This window comes from Bacillus rossius (genome assembly GCF_032445375.1).
Source record: "Bacillus rossius redtenbacheri isolate Brsri chromosome 4 unlocalized genomic scaffold, Brsri_v3 Brsri_v3_scf4_2, whole genome shotgun sequence".
Classification (NCBI taxonomy): domain Eukaryota; kingdom Metazoa; phylum Arthropoda; class Insecta; order Phasmatodea; family Bacillidae; genus Bacillus; species Bacillus rossius.
Window position 1 is genome coordinate 17892466 of NW_026962011.1, and position 22276 is coordinate 17914741.

At 36.1% G+C, this 22276-nt stretch overlaps 1 protein-coding gene across 1 annotated transcript in view; it reads right to left on the bottom strand.

The window, feature by feature from the left end:
- Nucleotides 1-22276, bottom strand: part of LOC134542320 (lachesin) — a 588254-nt gene that overhangs the window by 44117 nt on the left and 521861 nt on the right. Inside the window, exon 8 of the mRNA XM_063386470.1 lies at nucleotides 13319-13438. Coding sequence (XP_063242540.1) covers nucleotides 13319-13438 — 120 coding nt within the window. The remainder of the gene's footprint in view (nucleotides 1-13318; nucleotides 13439-22276) is intronic.

Here is a 22276-nt window from a genome sequence, read left to right on the forward strand (position 1 = left end):
TTTACATACAACCAACTTTTTGTGATTAAATTATTAATTTAATATATTTTAAACGAAAAAAATACATAGTATGAAACTGCTGTAAATATTTTGGTACTAATTAGGCTTTTATAATTGTACGTTTATTAGGCTTCAAGCTCGCACTTTATTTAAAAAATAACTACCGGGGTGGAGTATTAAACCCTATTAAACCCCAGCTGAATCCAAGCTGTTAAAATGCTGTTAAAGGGTCGTCGGTGAAATATCACTTCGTACACTCGCAGCACTCCGCTGCAGGGGTAGCGAGGCACATCTGCTGCACAAGTTACCTCGCTCGTCCTAAGTTAATGATATTACAGGGGCTGGAAGACAACGCTTAAGTGGAATACTGTGGCTACAAATTAGTTGCATCCTGATAATGTTTACTTCACAAATGCATTACAGTTTATTCGCGTTTTCAAATGTCAAATATAAGCAAGTACAACGGCCACAACAGGTTTTTCTACAGAACATCTGAAATGTTCAAAACGGTATTAATATTCATTTAAAAAATTTTTAAACTTTCTTACACGCAGAAAAAAAATTAGTAAAAAAATACAAGGTGGTTTTAAATTTTTTATAGTTTTAAATGATTAGAATGATATTGAACACTACTCGTTTTGAAACGTGACACTACCTCATCTTTGCAACAGTTTCATACCATGTGTTTTTTTCCGTTGACCCTTTTGTGAGATAATTCTAGTAAAGCATACAACAAGTATAACAGGGGAACCGAAAACGTAAACAAATCTTACAATAGCTGAATATGTTTGACGGTGTCATAGGAATTGTTAAAAAATTAATATAGTGTTCAAATAAATTTCCACCGATAAAAGGGACTCAAAAATGTGTTAGTATGTGTCAAAACCAAACGTTTTTACAGTACAAATTTTTTGACGTGATAACGTCTTATAAATCGATGAACGCCGGCTGCACGCACAAAAAAGAATGACTCATTGTCACGTACCGCCTGAGCCGAGCATGCAAGAACCGGCCAACCACCGTGCGAGAAAAACTTCTATAATATCAAACATATTAAGGTGGGCTTATTAACTAATTGTTCGTGATTATATTTAAACTAATAATTTAAATTAAATTTGCAAAAACTGTAAATAATATTTAAAAATTAAAAAGTATGCAATATTTCATCAATGTTTTCTTATGACGTTATCACGTAAAATTATCGTCCGTGAACCGACTTTACAGAACACCCCCTTTTTTTTAAACAATCTATTTTTCTTTTGACTAGAACAGCTGCAACGTGCACAGAAATTATGTAATTTTTAACTGCCACCATTTAAAAATTTTAGTACACTTTTTGGAAAAATGTATTAAATAATTTTTGTAACGTGACAGAGTTAAACGAGTTAATCCAACGGGCTAGGTTTCCGAGTAAATATGCATCACAACAGTTTTAACTTTATGTTGGTTATTTTTTCATACAAATGCCTGCGAAAAATTATATGAGAATAAATTAATCTCTTACAAAAAGTGAGAGCAAGAATAACCTCGTTAATTAATATCACTGGTAATGAAAACCTCTGATGCGGAATAATAACCGTGTGGTTAGTGAGGATGGACTAAGTCCACGGTCCAGCTGTTAAAATCTTTAATTAAGAAGACCTTTAATTCCACTCACTAATTTCGCACCAAAAATATATACTTTTTGCTCCACGTATAATTTTTTTTTTTTCGTGCGGTGGACTTACGTTTCGTAATTAGCAAATAGCTACGAAAATAAAAAGGTAAAATTGTAGAAAATAAAAGAAGGCAGTTCACGACTGCGATTTTGGTCGCTTGGTCTGAGTGAGAAGCCAGGAGGTGAAGAGAAACGGGCTTGCGGTTTTTTGGAACATTCCTGAAAGGGGAAGAGGGTGAAGAAGATGTTACGCGCTTTGGGCCCCGTGGATGGGAAAAAAAAAAATCCAGACCGTGGATGGGGGATGATGTTTGGAAGGAGGTGGATGCTGGATTACCCTCTTCTACGTAGCTCTGAATGCCATCTGGTTCGGCAGCATCCCGTTTCCAATCTGCAGATGGACCACCCCTCCCTCCCGTCCTCCACCACGGAGGCCTCCGCGGGAGGCGTCGTCATTGTGCGTTTGAAAAGGGCGGCGTTCTGCAGACCTCCCCCCCCCCCCCCCCCCCAACCATGGAGTGCGGGCGCGCCAAGGGAGCTGTTGGCGCGCGCGCCTCCGAAGCTTGCCTTCCGCTCGGTGGCTCTCCGAAGCCCGCTGCGAGCGGGTCAGCCGCTGCTCCGCAGCCTCAGCATCCCTTGCCCGCCCCTCTTCCTTCAGAAACCCAAAACCCTGGCCGCCCCTGAAAGCTCCGGGTGGCGGGCTGTGCGGTGGTGCGTCCAGAGACGTCACCGGCCAGTGACTCGCTCCACCTCCTTGTCCTCGAACAAGTGCGGAGAGCTCCGATAGAGAGAGAGAGAGAGAAAGAGAGAGAGAGAGTAAAAAGAAAAACTGGGGGCACAGACTGCGTCGACTTGCGCCACTGAGATCTGATTAAAAAATTCCCCTTGAGTCCGAGACACGCGGTCGGATGGATAAAGAGACAGGAAAGAGGTTTAAGGTGAGATGGAAGCTGACTACGGAGGTTGTTCTCCCTTCCTTCCCCGCATCCTTCCTCGCGTGGTTCCGATGGAGAAGAGAAGGAAAATAAAAAAACATTTAAAAATGAATAAATAAACATACAAATAAAACTGATTCACACTCGGCGCTCCTCGGCGCGGAGACCCGTTGGCGCGAGAGAAGGCGCAGAGCGTGAAACTGACCCGTGCGTGGCGCATCGGAGCGTTAAGCCGGGATGCTGTTGCGATGCCGGGCCCACCGGTGTCACAGGAGCCTTGATTCACCGGCGAAGGAGGTGGAAAAAAAAAAGATATTCGCTCGGGATAAAGAAACCTCTGAATGCGCTGACAGGACGGGTCAACTTTGACAGCGAAAGAAGCATAGAAAAAAAAGGTACTTCCATGAAGAATAGTTAGGAACAATTCTCTATAATCATAATACGTGCAATAAATTTAGTTAATATTCATTAACATGAGAACTTCATTTTAAATTGTGTTTTTATTAAATATTTTGATTTAAGATGCTTTTAAGAATTAAGAATTTATTTTAAATACCTATTTTTAAGTCTGTTTAACCAACGACATGAAATGTGAAAGTCTAGATTATTTTTGTTTGGAATAAAAATTATTATTTTTTTTAACTCGTAAAATTGGCACCTTTTTCATTTTAATCTATTGCGATTCAAGAAATTTCAAAATTCTTTTCACCTTTCACCACTAAAGTTATCATGTGAGAGTAAGTTTCTCAATATCACATTTTTTCTCCACGTACCCAAGCCATTACTAATGTAAATTTCAATTCGGCAAGCAGGAGAAATGGTTAGGGTAACGTTATCTTTTTGATATATATTATCAAATTGGAAAATATTACCCACACATCTACTCCTTAAATTCTTATCTCCGTGGCATTAGGTAACAGAGAGAGCATGAAGTTAGGAATATTTTCAGGAGACGGCATGCTGTGACGTATTTTGTCACTTTTTTCCTTCACCATCACCATATTTTCACCCACAAAATATTGCGGAAATGGTGCTTCACCACGTCTAACTATGGTTGGTAAGTATGAATTATAATCTCCGTAGTTAAACACAGTCACTTTCATAAACCAAAAAAAAAAAACCTTTCCACAACCCATACAACACAATATAGCCAATTGTTTGGGCACCTTACCAAAATGACACTGACAGCGTATTGAATAAAAAAAGTCTTCATCCACAGTTAACGTGCAAATCATGCAGATATGCTCCTCCCCATCTTCACAAAGTTCAAAGATTGCCACTTTGTATAATTTTCTATGCTTTGTACAAACATCAGCAGGAATGGTTCCGTTATAAAAACTATAAATTAGTGCAGGGCCGTCGAGATAATCTAAGGACAATGTCACACGAGCAAAATGATAGCTACCTCTCAGCAGCACGTAGCTACTGCTTTGGAGCGCTTAGCATGACTTTAAAAGAAATACTTTTAAGACTTTAACAAAAAAAATATTTTTTATTCATTTAAATATTTAATTTTTGGACTGGTTGACTGCCGAATAATTCGATTTGCAGAGCAAAAAGTTACTATATACAATGAAACATCTCCGGTGAAAGCGAACAATTCTTGAAAAATACTAAACCCTGGCTTTGGACCAAATTTTTGACAAGGATTTTTTTTTAAAACACTGCTATACTTGTTTAAATTCCTTAAAGAGTTAATACTTACAAAGTTTCCATTTGGCTTTGTGAACTTTGTTTCGTTCTAACCTCAACAGATGGCAGTACCGTGGTTACATGATACTTTCGTTCCATTTACAAAATTACTCCCACCAAATGCCGAACATCGAGAGCTAAGGTGTTACACATCAAAAAAACCCTTGAGTTGTGCCCCACCCAGATCGACTGTGTCGGAGGCGAGTGATTTGACCTCTCGACCATGGAGGACATCCCTGGAACTTTAAGTAACGACATACAAATGCAATAACACAAATGCCGCCATTTAAACCAACACCTTTATGAGGGAGGTGGGTCGTAATTGAATCAGTCCGTGCTAAAACAGCTTCAGACATTAGTCACTCCGGTTGGGAATTTTTTTTTCTTCATATTTTATTGGCATTATAAGCATTGTCGGTATACTGCCAAAAGTGACTTAAGTCAAACAGAAGCAAAAATGAAATTTAATTATAAAAAGTGTAAATAAAAAAATTACCAAGTTAGTATCGCAAACAGTATGTAAGGAAATTAAATGTCACTATTCAGACCAAGTATCAATAGCTGATATAGGCTATTGCTTATAAAAAATTAATAAAGTCAACGTATTCAGTTTTGCCCCTTTTTGACTAGGTCACATTTTGCAGGATACCAACGATATGTTTTTTTTAAAAAAAAAACAAGAACATATGTATTTATTTCAAAGTCGTAATAAATCCAGCCTCTTTATTCACTGAAGTCTGTTACATATTTTGTTGGAGTGGGAAACACAGGTCCGGAAAATATAGCCCAAATAATTAAATGCAATTCCAGAGCTAATATTTATAATATAAGTTAAATTATAACAATCTATATGTCTCTCCGCAGATTGATCACACCTTCCTTTGCCCACTTTTTACCCTTTCCACTGTTGCTCGGCTCGACACTCGCTCTACGTAGTGCTCGTCTCAGCCCCAACACACTGCGTCGCACCACTCACTCGTCTGCGCCGATAACACCGTCCCTCGTAACGTCGCTCGTCGCTCACCATTGCTCGCCAAGGGGTCACTCTACTTCTTCACTTCACCCCTCTCGACTCGCGGGTCATCCTTCCCGTTTATACAACTCTCAGACCCGTCCTGATAGATCTCGCAGCCCTTAGAAGATTCGCGTCATCGGAATTTCCGACTTAGCTCTTGAAGTTGCGAGAACAATAGCGTCCCCAGTTACGCCACTTCACGCAGACGGGGCCGTCACGACGTGCCGAGCTCTCGAGAGATGGTAGAGAGACGGAGGCGCTGCTGCTAATGGGATCACCGTTTAGCGCAAACAGAGGGACGGGCGCTACCCTTCCTCAGGCTGGCGCACGCTCTGACTGGCCAGCCTCGTCGCTAGCGTCCTCGTAACAACATGAAGTGATTGAACTGACGGTTAGTTTATCAGTGTATCTTCGCGTTCAGTACAGCGATTTCCTTGTCATTACAAATTTTATGTAAGTTGTACTTCATAAGATTTGGGAATTTATTTTTGTGCCAGATATATTTTTAAAGTTTTAAGCTTTTCTTTAAATCAGGAAAGTTTCACTACAAAACCTTTATCTTGGGAAATTTCGTAGGAGCTGCTCAATAAAAGTTAAAATTTCTGCGTTTCCATACCTGAGAAATGATTACATGTTCACATTTTCAAACTATCGCTTCACACAGATATGCAATGTGCAAGAATAAAAATAGAACCTAGTTGTAGAAGCCGAGCCTAGATGGCGGGATGTTTGCAATGGAAGTTATAGAGAGAGGGAGAGTGGATGTAGAAAACACACCGACGACCGCGTGGGGTCCCTAGCCCCCGGCGTTTTAACGGACGACCCTCGGAAACAAGGCCCCGGTGCTGCTAAAGAGAGGGGGACCGGTGGACCCCTCCTCCGGTTAATTATTACGATTATTTGCATATTTGTGCCATCAGTCGCGTGTCGCGTCCAGCGCCTGGCGGGACACTCCCCTTCCATGTCTCCCCTCTCTCCCTGCCCCCAGCCCTTCTTCCACCGAAACCACCCCTGCTCGCGGGGGAGGGGGTCCGCCGGGCATCAGCCCTTCCACCCGACGCTTTCCCGTCCGGAACCTCTTCCGCGCATGTGGGGGCTTCCGTGGCGCGTACAGCGGTCCCGAATGCGGCTGCGCGCGTCGCAAAAATACCAACCCAGTAACAAAAACAAAAAACATTTTGTGGATTCGTTTTAGACAGGCTTTTCGTTTAGTTCTGTCCCTTGATCGATCTGAAATTCCCTCAAAATTTAAACGAATCCAGTCATTTGGGGTTCGCAGGCTTTCGCGGCCAACATTAGAAGTTGCTTGGCTTCTGGGTTCAACCGCGTCGAAGGCGGGGATCTCCCCCCACGTTCTGCTACTCTGAGGATGGCGACTGCCATCGAAGCGCCTAGGGCTCAGAAGCAAACAAATTGCAAAGTCGATACTGTATCAGGCCTATGTCGTCTGCGAACTCCTTAACTCACAGAAGTATCACCTTATTTTGTTTCCTAGATTTTTGTACAAAATAAATAACTTTAAAATGATATTTTTTACATTGAAATAAAATATAAAATATTTTTTTTATAAAGGAATACAAAATTGGCTACCAAAATATTAAGTTACTAAACCAATTTGTTTGTGCATTCTGACCGGTCATTGGCCAAGCTATAAAACTGTTGCAAGGCTAAATATTTTTTTATGAAAATTAAAGTATGTTATTTACACTAAAATATTATAAGTAAGTTGTGTACGGAATTTTAAATGTGGGTTATTGCAAAGGTATTATTAATTATTCGTGACACTAGTTCTAACAAAAAAAATGTTTTAACAATTTTTTATGCATTTGTGTGAATTTTTGTTCTCCTACAGGAGATAACACTTAAGGAGATTGAACTGTTGTCAAACCCATTTAATAATTCTGTAAAAGTGAAAACTATGAACAAAAAATTATTTTTAACAAACAATTTTGTCGATATTACTTAAGCAATAGGAAAGTTATTTAGGTAGCCAATTATCAATACACACACAGACAAAATAGGTAGTAAGGTAACGAATAAAAACAACGTCATAATTTATGCAAAAAAAAATTGTAGAGTGTATTTATCTCTCCGAAAGGAAACAACGCACAAGTGATTGCGCATGCAACTGCATATAGTTATTTCCCTTCTTTCAATAATAATGAACGTAAAACGAAAACTACAGGATCAACTTGGAAGCTAAGAACAACCAGTGATACGTGTAAAACATTCGATTAGTTTGTGGAAAAAGAATATTTAAAAAAGAAAAATGTTACAAATAAAACCGTTAAAGTTTCGCTCCTAAAAGTTAAATTAATTTTTCGTCTTTCAATATCGCAATTTTCTACTATTTGGATAGAGGAAGATAAACTGAAAATTTAATTCTCTCGCAGCTATCTTGATTCGAGTACTTATCCGCAGGTATGGATGTGTATAATGATTTTAAATTATGAATGATCATATTATATCTCTCAGTGTAGAAGCTAACCTGGGTGGAATTCTTCCAATTATTTCCACAAACATCCAACAGTTATTATTTAAGTTAACCAGAGAGTTTATCGCCACACAATTATAGTAATGGTTCAAGAACAGTTTCATTTAAATTATGGTTTATTCACCTTTTGGAAAGATACAGAAATGTTTTGAAATATTGTTGTTAATGTGCGTGGTTTTCTGCAATAACTGGAAATGGTAACAAATTAATAATTTTTCCGAGATATAAAAAAAAAATATTTTCACATTTATTTTGCGGGGGCGATAATAAATTATTTTCAATGACACAATCAATATAATTGTTTGAGTATAAACATTTCATTTACATCACAATTTAATAAATTACTATTTTAAAAGTTGTTTTTATAACGTAAGTAGAGGGTGAACCCCACTAAATGTTTTAAAACAGCTTTACAACAAATTGTATTAATATAAAATTGATTGGAAAGCATAAACACTACATAAAAAATTACTAAAAAATATAAATACAAAATCATTATAAATAATAAATTTAAAGGATGTTTACAGAATTTATATTCTTTCATTTTATGTTCGAAATGATTTTTTAATAATCTTTGCTTTTACTCTGGCTTATGATCTTTTTATTTTTTCAATAAAGAATCATATATTTTCAATAAAAGAAAAATAAACTTTAATAAATATAGTCGGACATATACTGGCAGTACCTACTTAAATACTGCTTTTAAAAATTAAATTTCAATGGATTTTATTTAAACAGATATTAAATTATTTTGCAGTACCATGAAATATAAACTATTTAATCAGTTTAATTGAAGAAGTTTTCATCTGGCCTATCATGGTAAACACTTTAAAATTATCTAAACAAATAATAATATAGCTAGAGCTTGAAGTAGTTACAACACAAAAAAAACCCAATAAATCCAATAAAAAATAATAATACTAAATAATTTTTACAGAAAGTACAATACTTATTATATTACTTGTTTGGCTATGTTTCACTACTAAAATAATGTTTTAATTAGCAACACATGTTTTATACTTGTTTTCCCTAATTTTACTTAAAACATTATCAGAGTTATTTTTAATTTAAGTGAACTATGTAAATGGTCACATTGTTCTCTGTTTATTTTCAGGAATATTTCATTTATTGAATTTTTCTCTTTGTTTCTTTGTTTTTAGCTAATAGTTTCTGTAATGCCGTTTATAAATGTCTGTGATCTATTGGTTATTAAAAGTTTTGCTATTTCTATGTTAAATAACGTTTTTTTTAGTTAATCGGATAAGTCACAACTAATGGCCGACCAATACCAGGTGCCAGGTCAAATGAAATATCGATGTCAAAAAAAATACACCAATCGGCCGTTGATGACGGGAAAGATACGAACGCAAGTCAATGCTATGATATGTGAGCAATTAGAAGTCAGCTCATATTTCATTATTTAACCAATTTAATCTTTTTTTCAGATGAATATATTATTTGGCATGGGCAATCATAAATTAAATTTTAAATTACACAATAAAAATAATTATTTCAGTATAAACTGTTCATTTACACAAGAATTTAATACAACTATTTTTTTATTGTTTTTAAAACGGAAGGAAAGTGTGAACAGAGCTTTTTAATTTGTAAAATATATTGGCAAGGAACTACGCCATATTTGAAAATTACTAAAACACACAAGTACATAATTTAAGCAGTTTCTGCTAACATTCCAAATTAGTTTACGCCAAAGGTTTGGTTCAGAGCCGCGGTTTCGTCCTCGACCGGAAGCGAGGTACCACGTGCGCGAAACTTCCAACCGAGCCGTCACCGCCAGCGGTGAATAATTCAACCGCGAGCATTTTTCCTTCGCCCAACAGAATTTTTAGATTCCGCCGGCCACCGTACACGCATTCACTCACATGACGACGTGATTAACCATTGATGCAATCATTTATTCATTGACTTTGATGACTGCGCAGGGGGACGGGGGAGGGGATTGGGGTAAAAATACTTGCCGGTGCACGTTTCTGCAAACAGCGTCGATCGATTGTCTGATGCCGCCTGTGAGTATACCTGCTACTTAAACATCTAATCTATTACCAGCCTAAAAGGTTAATAAACCGGTTTATAAAGAAAATAACAAACACGAACAAAGAAAAAAAAACCTGCGTTTTAACTTCTAAGTTCTGGCTGTATGTATTTATCGTTATCTTTTATATATTCCCTGTCTCAAACGTGCCTTCATGTATAGGATGAATAAATATTTCGCCTGATTTGATATATCTATAAGTCTTCTTCATAAAAGCTTTGCATAGTTATTTGACTTTGAAATGTAAAAAAAAAAATTAAACACTGTCCTCTCCGTTACCATTATTTATATATATATATATATAACTAAATCGATATAATGCTTTTACCCATCACGGATTTCCTGTTCCATAAACTATAGCCATTTCTTACTAATGTGTCTGAAAGTCTTTGTGTGTGCGAGTAAATATGGCAGGATCATAATATAAAATGTATTTGAAATTTAAAATGGTATCTTAGTTTGTACTAATTTTTTGAGATTGACCTAAGTTTGTTCATTTATGGTTTTTTTTTTAAGAAAACCTTTCTTCTTTTTTTTGTTATTTTAGGCGTGTTTCAGAGCCGGTGTTAGTGCACATGCGAAGCACCAGGAGCAACCACCCAGGGTCCCGCATCGCTAATTTTTTTTTTTCCTTGTTTGTCTGGCTTAAATTGAAAATTATTGATAGTAATGGGGTGGAAGTATTAAATTGACAGTACTGTGTAATTAAAAGTGATGGTTGATACAATTCGATTTCAAATCAGTTTCAACTATTTCGTATAAGAAAATATTTCAGACATTTATAGCTTCACATAATGATTCTATTTCACAGATTTTGAACATAAGTAGTTTTAAAACTTACCCATTAATAATTTATCACGAAAGAATATCAAAAATTCTCAAGCGAAATAATTATTGAATTTAAATTTCCACGTCAGTGAAAAAACGTTGTTTTAAAGGGAAAAAAATGTCTATAATTTTCCGGAGAAGTAAGTGGCCCAGTGATTCGCAAAGTGTTGGCCCACAGCTGCTAGTCACACCATTGACTTTTCGAGTCATTTGGAATGCACTTTCAAGGTGCGTCGATGAATTTTGTTCTCGATTCCCCTGCCTTCTCTCTCCTGTGTGTACCTACTCGTGGTTCACCGTTTTCCTCTCCAGTGAACCGTGTCGTACATTTAAGGGTGCATGGCCCCTTCCATGTCATTATTTTATATTGACTTCAAACACGGTTAAACGTGTAGACATTTTGAGTGGTCGAACTTAAAAAAAAAGTCAAAGTAAATACATGTAGCGCATACTGATTGCATAATTAGCTGGCGAAGTTTAATTTTCAACCTTTTTTGCAGTAGAAATAAGGAGAATCAAATGTAATAAATAACTGAAACTTTTTGGGTTTAAAGGTATTGCTGGTGAGTACTTCGTAATTTGGTTAAAAAAATTACCGAAAAAGTTGTTTTTATTTTATTTATCCCTTTGAAAACATACAAATTGGAAGGATTTTAAAAGGCTAGGTAATATTACATTTATTTTCTGTGTCAAGTAGCTAGAAAAATTGACTTGCAACCAAAAAAAGTTTCTATTTATTATTCAATTTCAATCTCCTTATCCAGACTACACTTTAATGTTGAAAATGCAACTATGCCAGCAAATTATGGAAAAAGTGTGCGATATGATAATTGTGTTAATGTGAAAGTTAAGCTACTCGAACAATCAGCCAGTTTAACCGCGTGGAAAGTGAATATAAAATAATTTCCGGGAACGGGACATTCACTTTTAAGGGAAACTAACATTCACCACCCCCAAATCTGTCCTGAACAATTTCCGCAGTTCACCGATTGCTAGTGCAACTTCTCAGTCAAAACCAAAGAAAGAAGTCATTTTGCGAGGGTTCGTATATTTTCACAATTTAGAGTATTTGAAACGTGTTTAAACCAGCACAACTAATATCTCATTTTATTTACCCTCCCAGAAAAAAAATTAAATAATATTTCCAAAGAACTTATTTATTTAAGAGACATAACATTTCTACCATCCACTTTTAAAACAGAAAATAAAAAACATGCACGAAATGAGATTTTTCTAACACCTGTTTTAACTAAGAAATGAAACTGCACCGATAAAAGCGAAAAAGAATTGAAGAAATACTAAACCACCTCTTCGGAAGAGGATTTTTTTTAAAATACTACATATCTAGTTACAATTCATTAAAAATTAATACTATAAAGCTTCCTTTTATATTATTGAACATAGTACGCGCCATCTGCCACAGATGACAGCACTGTGGTTGTTACTCATTTTCGTTCCTTGACTTCCATTGCATTCACAAAAAAATTTTACTAAAAAATTTGTAGGCAACATTGTTATTTTTCACTTCTTTTTGTGACGTGACACTACTCCCAATTATGTCAAATAATTAAGTTTATGGCGGCGATCAAACTCACGGTGGTTGTAAAAATTCATTCGATTAAACATCATCCAGACGCCTAGTGTTCCATCGCTAATACTTGCTCAATTATTCACAATGAAAAAGTTGTTAATTTACAACTTCAAAGATGTACACCAGCCTTGGTAAGCACAGTAGACCACAAGCTGTATAGATTTCTTCAACTTTTTTTTTGTCTTAATGTCAAATTCAGTCTCACTCTTCTATAAACGGGCTGGTTTTAGTAATGAATTTTAAGTACTTAAATTTTTCCTATAAATACTTAATATTTGAAGTTTGTGAAAATTTTGTCTACTTATGCCAATATCAACGAAATAAAATTCTAAAAATATCTCATTACTGTTTATAATGTTTTTATAATATTGGCATTATAGTACTGAAAATAAAATTTATACTTTTTTAATTTTATGCTTTTAAATATCTTGCAGAAAATTGAAAAAGAATTGTGTGCGTAAAGTCCACGCGCGACAGAAGTGAAGTTTCTTGCTTATTAGGCATAGATAGAGATAAATTAGTAGTTTTTTTTATGGAACAATGGATAATAATTGAGAATAGTAACGATGTGGGTATGAACTCAAATAAAATAAAACCTGGGAAGAAGACAAACACAAGCAGTGTTACGAGAATTCTGTAACATCACTGCTGCGTCATTTCCACATCTCCCCTGCCGTCTCCCTATCCGGCCGTTACAACTATCATATAGCATGCAACGCTACGTTCCTACCTCCCCCCCCCCATCACCTTTTTTCACGTCTACCCATTCGACCGCTAGTGCATGCGTTGGTGTGTTTCGTCACCGCTGACGCACTCTCCTGCTCTAACGGTTCCCTCACCACGTACCTAACTATTCCCCTCATGCGATCGGAATTTTCGTAACGCTCGAAAATTGTAGCCCCCTCAGCAAAGATATTTCACATAAAAATCTTGATTACAAGGCTTAATGTTCGAAACCAAAAAAAAATAAGTGCTTTTAATTGAAAACATTGAGTTTGAATACCTGATGCAGTTGACTTAATGTGTTAAGTGTTTGAATGCCTATAAACTTACCGGTATCCCGGGTCCAATAGTTGATCGCCTTGGGCGACGCTTCCACGTGACACTGCAGTGTGACATCAGTCCCCGTGGGCGCTCCAACCAACTGGTTGGGTACTTGGATCATTGGGTGAACTGCAACATAACATTATGGTTGTTTCACGTTCTCTAGATCTAAAAAAAAAAATGTTTATCTTTTCCTACATTACTTATATTTCGTATTTTGTCATGTGTTTATCTGTATACGTATTTATCATTCATGTTCAGGGCTCGATTTTAGCGCCTGTCCGCCTGCCCGGGACAGGCAAAATCTCGTCCGGGCAGGCAAAATAAAAAAGGCAACTGTCCGGTGGACAGGTGCAACTTGTGACGCCGAGGTTATTCGCATGCACTAATTCAGCAGAGGTGATAAATAACATTTATGCGACCACGGCCGCAAATAAAACGTCTTTGACAATATCTATAAATAAACAATAATGGCTGCTCTTTTGTGACGGACGACTCTGGTTATTGTATACCACGGGATAAAAAAGTAGGTTATGTACAAACCGTGCTGAAATCTTCTGAATCATAATTCTTAAAATCTTACGTTCACGTCATGATTCACGTAACATAGTCGTATTCGTATGCTAGAGATGCAAAATGTCTCACACCGATGATGTTTGTTTTTGTTGCCATGTATTAATATTAATTTCGTTGCAGTGCAGCCAACAATTACGTAATTTACCGTTGTATACTTTCAAAATATAATTTTTTTAAAATATTGTCTTTATAAATCGTGACTTTACTAATTCCTTGCTCTACTTTAACATAGTTTGTTAACAGAAAAGCGTTTTCGCGTGGTTAACATTTCACGGCGTACTCCAGATACAGCTGACAGTGGCCGCAGTGACTGCGACTGCTTTAAAATTCGCCTGTCAACTGTTGCATCAAAAAATAAACATTACTTGTTTACAGAGGACACGGTAATCTTTTACAGTTTATCTTGTCACGGCGATTGTTTAAGTATTTAATTAACTGCGTTACACAATGTGTAAATTCATTACTGGTGCTTCAAAACCACCAGAAAAGAAAAGAAAAACGGACGAGGACAAGTCAGAATATAATGTTAAATATGACAAAATCGCCAGGTCCCGTACCTTTTTAACGTCTTGGTGTTCCGAGTTTCTTTGGCTTCGTTACGACACAGAAACAAAACAAATGTTTTGCAAAGTCTGCGAAACGCATTCAAAATCATCTGGATCAGTTTTTGTTACGGGCTGCTCAAGTATGTGAAGACTGAAGTCTATAAAGACAGACTGGCGAAACTGTCTAAATGATGATACACTGTCTGCCCTCATGCGTGTTCAAATACAGTCACCTTCTGAAAGTGAGTTTGATCCAGCACCAGCAATAAATCTCTGGTATCATAATGTTCAGAGAAAACTTCGACCCTTTCAGCCTCCTTATCGAAGATGTTAAAGAGAGAATCAGCAAAGTAATTCGTGCAGTGACTCAGACAGAGACTCGTCTGAAAATGATGATTAAATAAGGATGTTAAGTGTGTGATAAAAATAGGTGCAAAATATAGCAAAAATCCTTTTTTCTCACTTTTTCAGCGACTTTGAATTTTTTTTTATTTGGGTAAAACAGCGGACAGGCAAATTGGATGGCGGACAGGCAAATTTTCGATTACACCTGTCCGTTGGGCAGGTTAAAATATTCCTTAAAATCTAGCCCTGTTCATGTTTTTTTTTTTTTTTTTCGGTATTTTCTGTATTTATTTTTTATATATTTATTTATGTTTCGTATTTGTAAATTGTTAGCGGGTTTTCGAAAATGTAGGTATATTTTCCCTAAAAAAAATAAATGAGACAGAACACCCTATTGGTGATATTTCAAATTTTATTCTTTTTAAGTATTTATTATTATAATCTCTTCAATAAAAGTAAATTTTACTTATGTGTGCTCCGGGCGATGTATTTGAAATTTCTTTAAAAGTGTATACTGAGTACATTAAAACTTAACATTATTTTAAAATTTCTTATAGTAGTACATTATCATCAATTTAAGTGAAGTGAAAGTATGTTCATATTTTAATAAAAAAAATTTAAATAATGTTAATAGTAACATGGAATATTACATCATTTAACATTATTTGAAAATTAACATGGACGCAGAATACCAAATTTATTTTTAAGTCGTATAGTTGTCATTGGGTGTAACACAATAATAATTAAAGAAACGCGGACTGTCTGAGCAGCTGTTTATGAATTTAAAATAATGAAATGTGATGGTTTTTGTAAAAATTTTAAATATCCGTTTAAAATAATTGAGAATAACTAAAGATTGTAAGAAAAGTATATATTTTAAACAATTGTTAAGTTTAAAAATGTAACACTCTAAAATTTAAGTATATTTCTATTTGCACTTTTATTCACGCGATTCCTCTTTCCATTTATGAAACATATAAAAGGAAACCAATTTATAATTCACTTATATTTCCTAATATCATTCCGAAATCGAAGCATTTAAAAAATTAATAATGCAAAGAGATAGTAGTTATTTTAATGAACTGTGAAGATACTTAACCGATAAAAGTTCCTTGACGTACTTCGCAGACTAGAGTAAGTATACGCACAGTCGTAAAAGTGTTCATGTTTGCATATGAAAGAAGTTTTAATGGAATATTTTTAAAAATTTTACGTCTTGGAGGCCATTAAGAATATCGCGTTCGCAGTAGGTCTCACAGTGTCTAAGATAAATATAAACAGGAAAAGCATGGCTCACACAAGTGATTTCTTTGTGGGGTATTTTGAAACGGTTGCACGACTAGTAATTGTTTTAGTTATGTGTAGCATGAAAGTACCTACAACGTCAAATTCTGTCGTAGTCCATTTTTGAAAGAAAACATAATCATCGTGTGTTATCATACAGTTCTGCTACGTCTTTTTGTGGAAAAAAGAGAGTATCAGAAAATAACTAAAACCTTTACTAGTCAACATTTTAAGTTTTGTAAAAAAACTAATTTTTTGCTAAACAAAATGGGCATGATTAATTTCTAACATTGACTTTAATAATTCCAAACACGAAGTTAAACACTTATGCAACTTTCCAAGTTTTACCAAAATATGTTTTAATTAATTTTCATCAAGTTATAATATTTATTCACATAAATGTATTTTCCCATTTTATTCTTTTTAATGTGAGAAATATAAAAGCTATAAGATTTCCGCATGTGCAATTTATTTATAACTTGTTAAATTTGTTTACGTGATATGATTACTTATAAATGTATGTTTATTTACTATGAATTTTTATAAGAACAAATGTCAGCGATATTAAATATAAAGTATTTAATGGGTTTATCTCAAAATATTGAAGCCAGAAAAGGGACAAATAAAAAATAAATTAATTGGTTGTGATTTCATGAAACCGAAGATGATTGAAATTCTCATTTTAATTTCTTATAGGAAAATTATTCTGCTATAAAACGGCATTTGAATTTAGAACATTTTTATACATCAATTAGTTTAAATGTAAAAAAAGTTGAAAATATTTATAAGTTTTAAAGGAAAAATTACTATTAAAATGAATCATGTGTCATGAAATGTGCCACGCATTGCAGAAAGAATGACAGTTGTAAAACATCCTGCCCTATTCTTCCTTTTATCTCGAAGCCATTTTGAGTTTCCCCCTTATTTATCTTTTTAAACTAAGGCCCCAACGATTTGCTAAAACTCAATCATTGTAAAAATTTATACATTCTATGTTACCAGCCAAAATATAAAAAAAAATTGTTATAGTTTCAACACTAAAATAAGTACTAAATTATATATGAACCATAGTTTGGTACCATATATCTAAAGTAAAAAAGGCAAATTTAAATTATAAAATTTATTTTTATCAAACGCTTCGCATGAGCGCAGTAATTAAAACATTTCCTACTTCCATTATATTTAGATCTCTCGGTGTTTATTTGTAGTATTTCAGAGAGGAGTTTTCTATTTTTTATTAAAAATTACGCATTGCAGCCTTGAAACCTTGAAAAAAAAAATCAATCTCGTCACTTTCCTGTCAACGAAAGACGTTTTCCTTCTTTTTTTGTGACTCTTTCTCATCCAAGTATAAAATAAACAATATGAGCAGATAATATAACATAATATATGCAGACTCAATAAAAAAAAATTATTAATATTTTTTTAGGACGAAATAGATCATGTCGCTAATGATCCGACCTTCGATTATTAATGTAGTCGTGGGGTTAGGAGATGCAAAATACCTTAGGGAGAGATGGGGTTTGGGTGGAGGGGGGAAAAAAAAGACAAAATAAATGATGGGTTGAGCATCAGGTGAGGATCGAAGGGGGGGGCGAACGAGGCCGCTGTGAGGACGAGGAGGAAATGGGCGGGTAAAGGATCTTTCAGACAATGTGTGGTGATTAATGGTCGCGCCCGGGAGCTGTCGCTTGCCTCTCGTGCACAGTGAAGGTAGCAAGGAAGGAAGGAAGGGCTCTTCTTCCTAAGCCGCCAGCACGATCACGCTGCCTAGCTCATACGCCGCGGGCACCGCCATAGTCCAATCGCGACCCGTCGGTCCGAGGAACATTCACACGTACCACACTGATACACTGTAAATATATATATATTAATATATATGTATATATGTGTGTGTGTATGTGTGTACGTACCACACTGCTACACTGTAAATATATATATATTAAATGGAACAGAAATATTCTTGTAAAATTACACAGAAACAACTGTTTTCGCAACAAAAGTGTTCGCAGTAGTACTGGGTTCGGATTCTCACCCCCTGATCGTTTATGCTGTGTGTTGTGCCAGTAGCTACCATAGCTCAAGTTGTTCGTAATCCGTTTCCTGAATACCTTTTTTTTCCGGTGTTAACCGCGCACATTAAAAGGAATGATGACAAAAAAAATTAAAGTAAAATTGTTTGAATATTCGATTATGTTTTCCGTATTCCTGGATAAAACATTGTAAGAAATACTCAGTATTAACACAAAAACCTATTTCAGACATGCAAAACTAGCCATAGTCATGTGTTGTACAAAGTTCCAATAGGCTAGACATTTTTTTTAAACAACAAACAATTTTTTTTCTGTGCAGAAATTGCATTAAAAAAACATGATTTTAAATTAAAGAAGGCCCCTCTTTATGGTGAAGATTTATTCGTAGCTCCACATTAACTGGATCTTCTTAGACATGACGCTGAATTCCGACTTCAGAATTCTGTGTTACCTTTGTAATAAACGTAGTAGACGTGGCAGGAAGAAGCTGTACGCTCAACATACTAATGATTTTTGTTAGTTCATGTTAAAAATAATTTTATCAGTACTGGATAATTCAAAAACAATTCCATTTGTCTAAGAAAACACTTGAGCAATTTTCAACCAGTAATCTTCGTAGGTTAAAGTTGAGTAATTTTAACACTGGGCAGAGTCTTCACAAATGATTCCATGTTACGAGCACGCTAATGACCATAAGCGTGTTAATTTCCTACAATTATGACGTAATATCGCGTTTAACACTGTACTCTATGACGGGTTTCAACTCTCAGAGAATGGATTCTGGCGGAGAAATACGTATCAGCTTATATGTTTATTGTATCCTACAGTTAATGAGTTCGCAAATAATACAATGATAAATTAGTATTTTAATTTTCTATTTAGATTTTAAATTTGCATTATCGTTTAGTAATAAATCTACACACATATATATATAAAAGTTTGTTTTGTGAATTGATTAATTTCAGCAGAATAGCGATGGGGAACGAGGACAAAAAAAATAAAATATAACATAGATTATTCACTTATTTAAAAAAGATTTTCCACATAATCCATTGCAGTTTGGCACTCTTTGTATAGTAATATATGTGGAAATAAATGGATTAAACTTTTATTTTTAAGGTAAAGTTAGTAAATACTCATCATTATCAGAATCAACTCGTAAAAATTTAAAAGTAATTAGTGAAAACTTTTTTTATTGAAGCATCACAAATGATTTGAGTTCTTCTGATTCCAAAATGCAAAATTAGAAAAATAAAAATGAGAACAAACCCCACAGCGAACAAGCCTTAATAACGCAGCTGATGTCGAACAGATGGACCCAACGATGAAACTAAAACACGTATTATGGACAACACAAAGACGACAGCACAGAAGAATACATTAAAACTTATAATATCAGACAGCACAAGAATTCCGTGGAAGGAATTCAGTTGTGAAAAAAAAAAGTACAGACGAACACAGTGAGCTACCAACTAATTGAGAGTTTCAACAAGAACCATAAAAGCAGATAGACAAAAAATCTGGAAAACGCAGAAACCATACAAACATAACGATGAAAATTAGCAGGTATTATTGAAAATACAACGACGATCATACCAACTAACATAGTAGTTTTCCTATGAAAAAGCAGTTGCTTGCGTTATTTTCTGTTTCTTATTTTGCATTCTTCAAATTTTTCCATGACAGACAATGCAATATATACACAGTGGCATATGTCCAAAAAAATGTATTCAATCATAATTCCACATCGCATGATTCATTTAAAGAACATAGATTACACACGTTGATTCTCATGGAGTAACCACTTCTCGTAAGAGTTTATTACTTACTTGATTTGAATTGAAATGTGTCATAAAAATGTTGGTCCTATTCCCAACATTGACGAAAAGGTAGAAAAATTGTAAATGCCTTACAATGAACCGCTTGTTACGGTTGGGTGATGACTGTGAGACACTAGTTATCTTTATCGTGCTTGCCACTACATTTATTTAACACAGAAGTGTGCAGATACGTATGCGGTACATAAAACGCGAGGCCATGTAAATGAAAATAGACGAAAACCTTTATGAGCATCTTTAGTAAATTTGGTATGTGCAATTTTGATGTTCATCTGTATTTATGGGACCTTATAAATCATCACTGTAATAACATCTTGACGGGTTATTATTGTATCCGTTATTTTCTAATGTGTCTTATTTCTTTGTGTTATGCACCAAATGATGTAAGGAATAAGCTCTGTGAGTGTCAGTAACTCCTTGTGGATTATCCTGTACATTATGTAAGCGCTTTTATCAAAAGACGTCACTAGAAACTCTTCAAAAAACTTTTATTAATAACAATCTTTGCCGATAAAGATATAATTTTTTTCCCCCCGCCTAGAGCAAAAAAAAAAAAAGCTTCCCGCAAACGCTAACAGAGACTGAAGCGTGTCGTTTTCTCACCGCGAATATTTCGTGCTTGATTCTTTGTATCTCTCCTTGTCGCTTGCCTTTCTTTTTTTTTTTTTTGTTTCTCTCTCCTTATAAAATTTTTTTTCTGCGGTGTTTCGAAGGGCCATGGGATGAGCGGAGAGCAGTTAGTACGCAAAAGAAGCCAGCCTCTCAAAATTCACCCGGGCAGGGCATATTTTACTTTATATCGTTCGTCGAGGGGTGGAAAGAGGAAAGGGAGAGAGAGAGAGAAAAAAAAAAACGAAGGCAGTGTGCTGAAGTGGAATAAGGCCCTCCAGTTGAAAGAGAAGAAAAAAAATATATATATTCCAGAGAGGAAGAGGAGCGTAAGAGAGCACGGCCGCCTGGCCTCGCGTGGATCCTTCACCGGTGACTCCCGCCTACGGAAAAAGGATGATTTTCAATTTCGCACTTGTCACCGTTTATTTAGTGCTGCGCCGAGCCGGGCCACATTTTCCTTTTCATCGTGAAGGGGGTAAGTGTGTGTGTGTGTGTGTGTGTGTGGCTCGTGGACAAATGTGGGCCGAGAAGAGGGGAGGACCTTTGTAACAAATAGCACCACCCCCCCCCCTTCTCAAGCGGCTGGTGGGATAATACTTCCAGGAGGAAGCGGCGCGCCCAGACAAACTTCCCCCGGGATCGCTTGGTTTTTGCAGGGGGGGGGGGGGGGAGTGTGTCTTCGACGCGACTACGAGCGGCAACTCGGGCCTCTGGTCGGCTGCCGCTGCCGCCGCTGACAAATGGACGGCACCACCCTCAACCCCGGACCTGCCCCTTTGCCATCCTCTCCATGGAGCAGCGTTTTCTTTCGCCTCACCCTCGTGCAGCCGGCTTTGAACACGCTTTTGATGCCACACCCCCCGGACCGCCCTTTCCCACGCTCTTCTCCAGATTCACGCGAGACCTCCTCTCGACGTGTCGACGGGACGCCCCCTCGCGCGGAAGGGAAAGCTGGCGCCCGTGGGGCGAATAGTAAACTCCGGTATCTGCACACTGTTAGAAATGGCAGTAAATCCACGGACTTTACCACGAGGACTCAACCTGAATGGAACCGAGAGTTCTTCGTAGTCTCGGACAACGGGGGTCCTTCGTGAAACTCACGCTGGTTGCCGCTGACTTCAGAGTAGGTAGGTACTGTGTTTATTTGTCCACAGCTCCTCAACCATGAACTAAGAGCCCAGTAGCCCCGTTCCTGTACTACTCATGACTGTAAACAGTCGCGCAAAAGATAATACCCACGAAAACTTACGTGAAGTAATTATGAAAAATTTAGCTTTCATCGGCACCGGTTTTGTAGGGTATTCATATGGCACATGCCTAAAAGTTTCTAAGGTTCGTATACGTGAAAAGTTTTGAAACATTTATCAAAAATATTAGGTAGAGTTCGAAGAAAATCTACCAATTTTAGCCGTTACCATGGCGTGACCTACAGAAAATTTATATATATAGTTTTTCGTTTCATGGTCAAATGACCCCAAAACCGCCGTCAAACCAAAAATGTATATATATATGGACACGATAATTGCCGTAATTTTTCACTAATTACTTCCAAACTTATACATAAAATAGAGTAATGGAAAACCTCGGTAGAGTTCGTTACCGGACAAAATCAGACCAAAGGGTTAGAAATTAGAATTTTTTAAACAAAAAAATTTGTACAACTCTCATAATATGATAAATATCGAATCTGATTAGACGTAACTCGTAGGAGTAATACAAAAACTTTTTTCACCC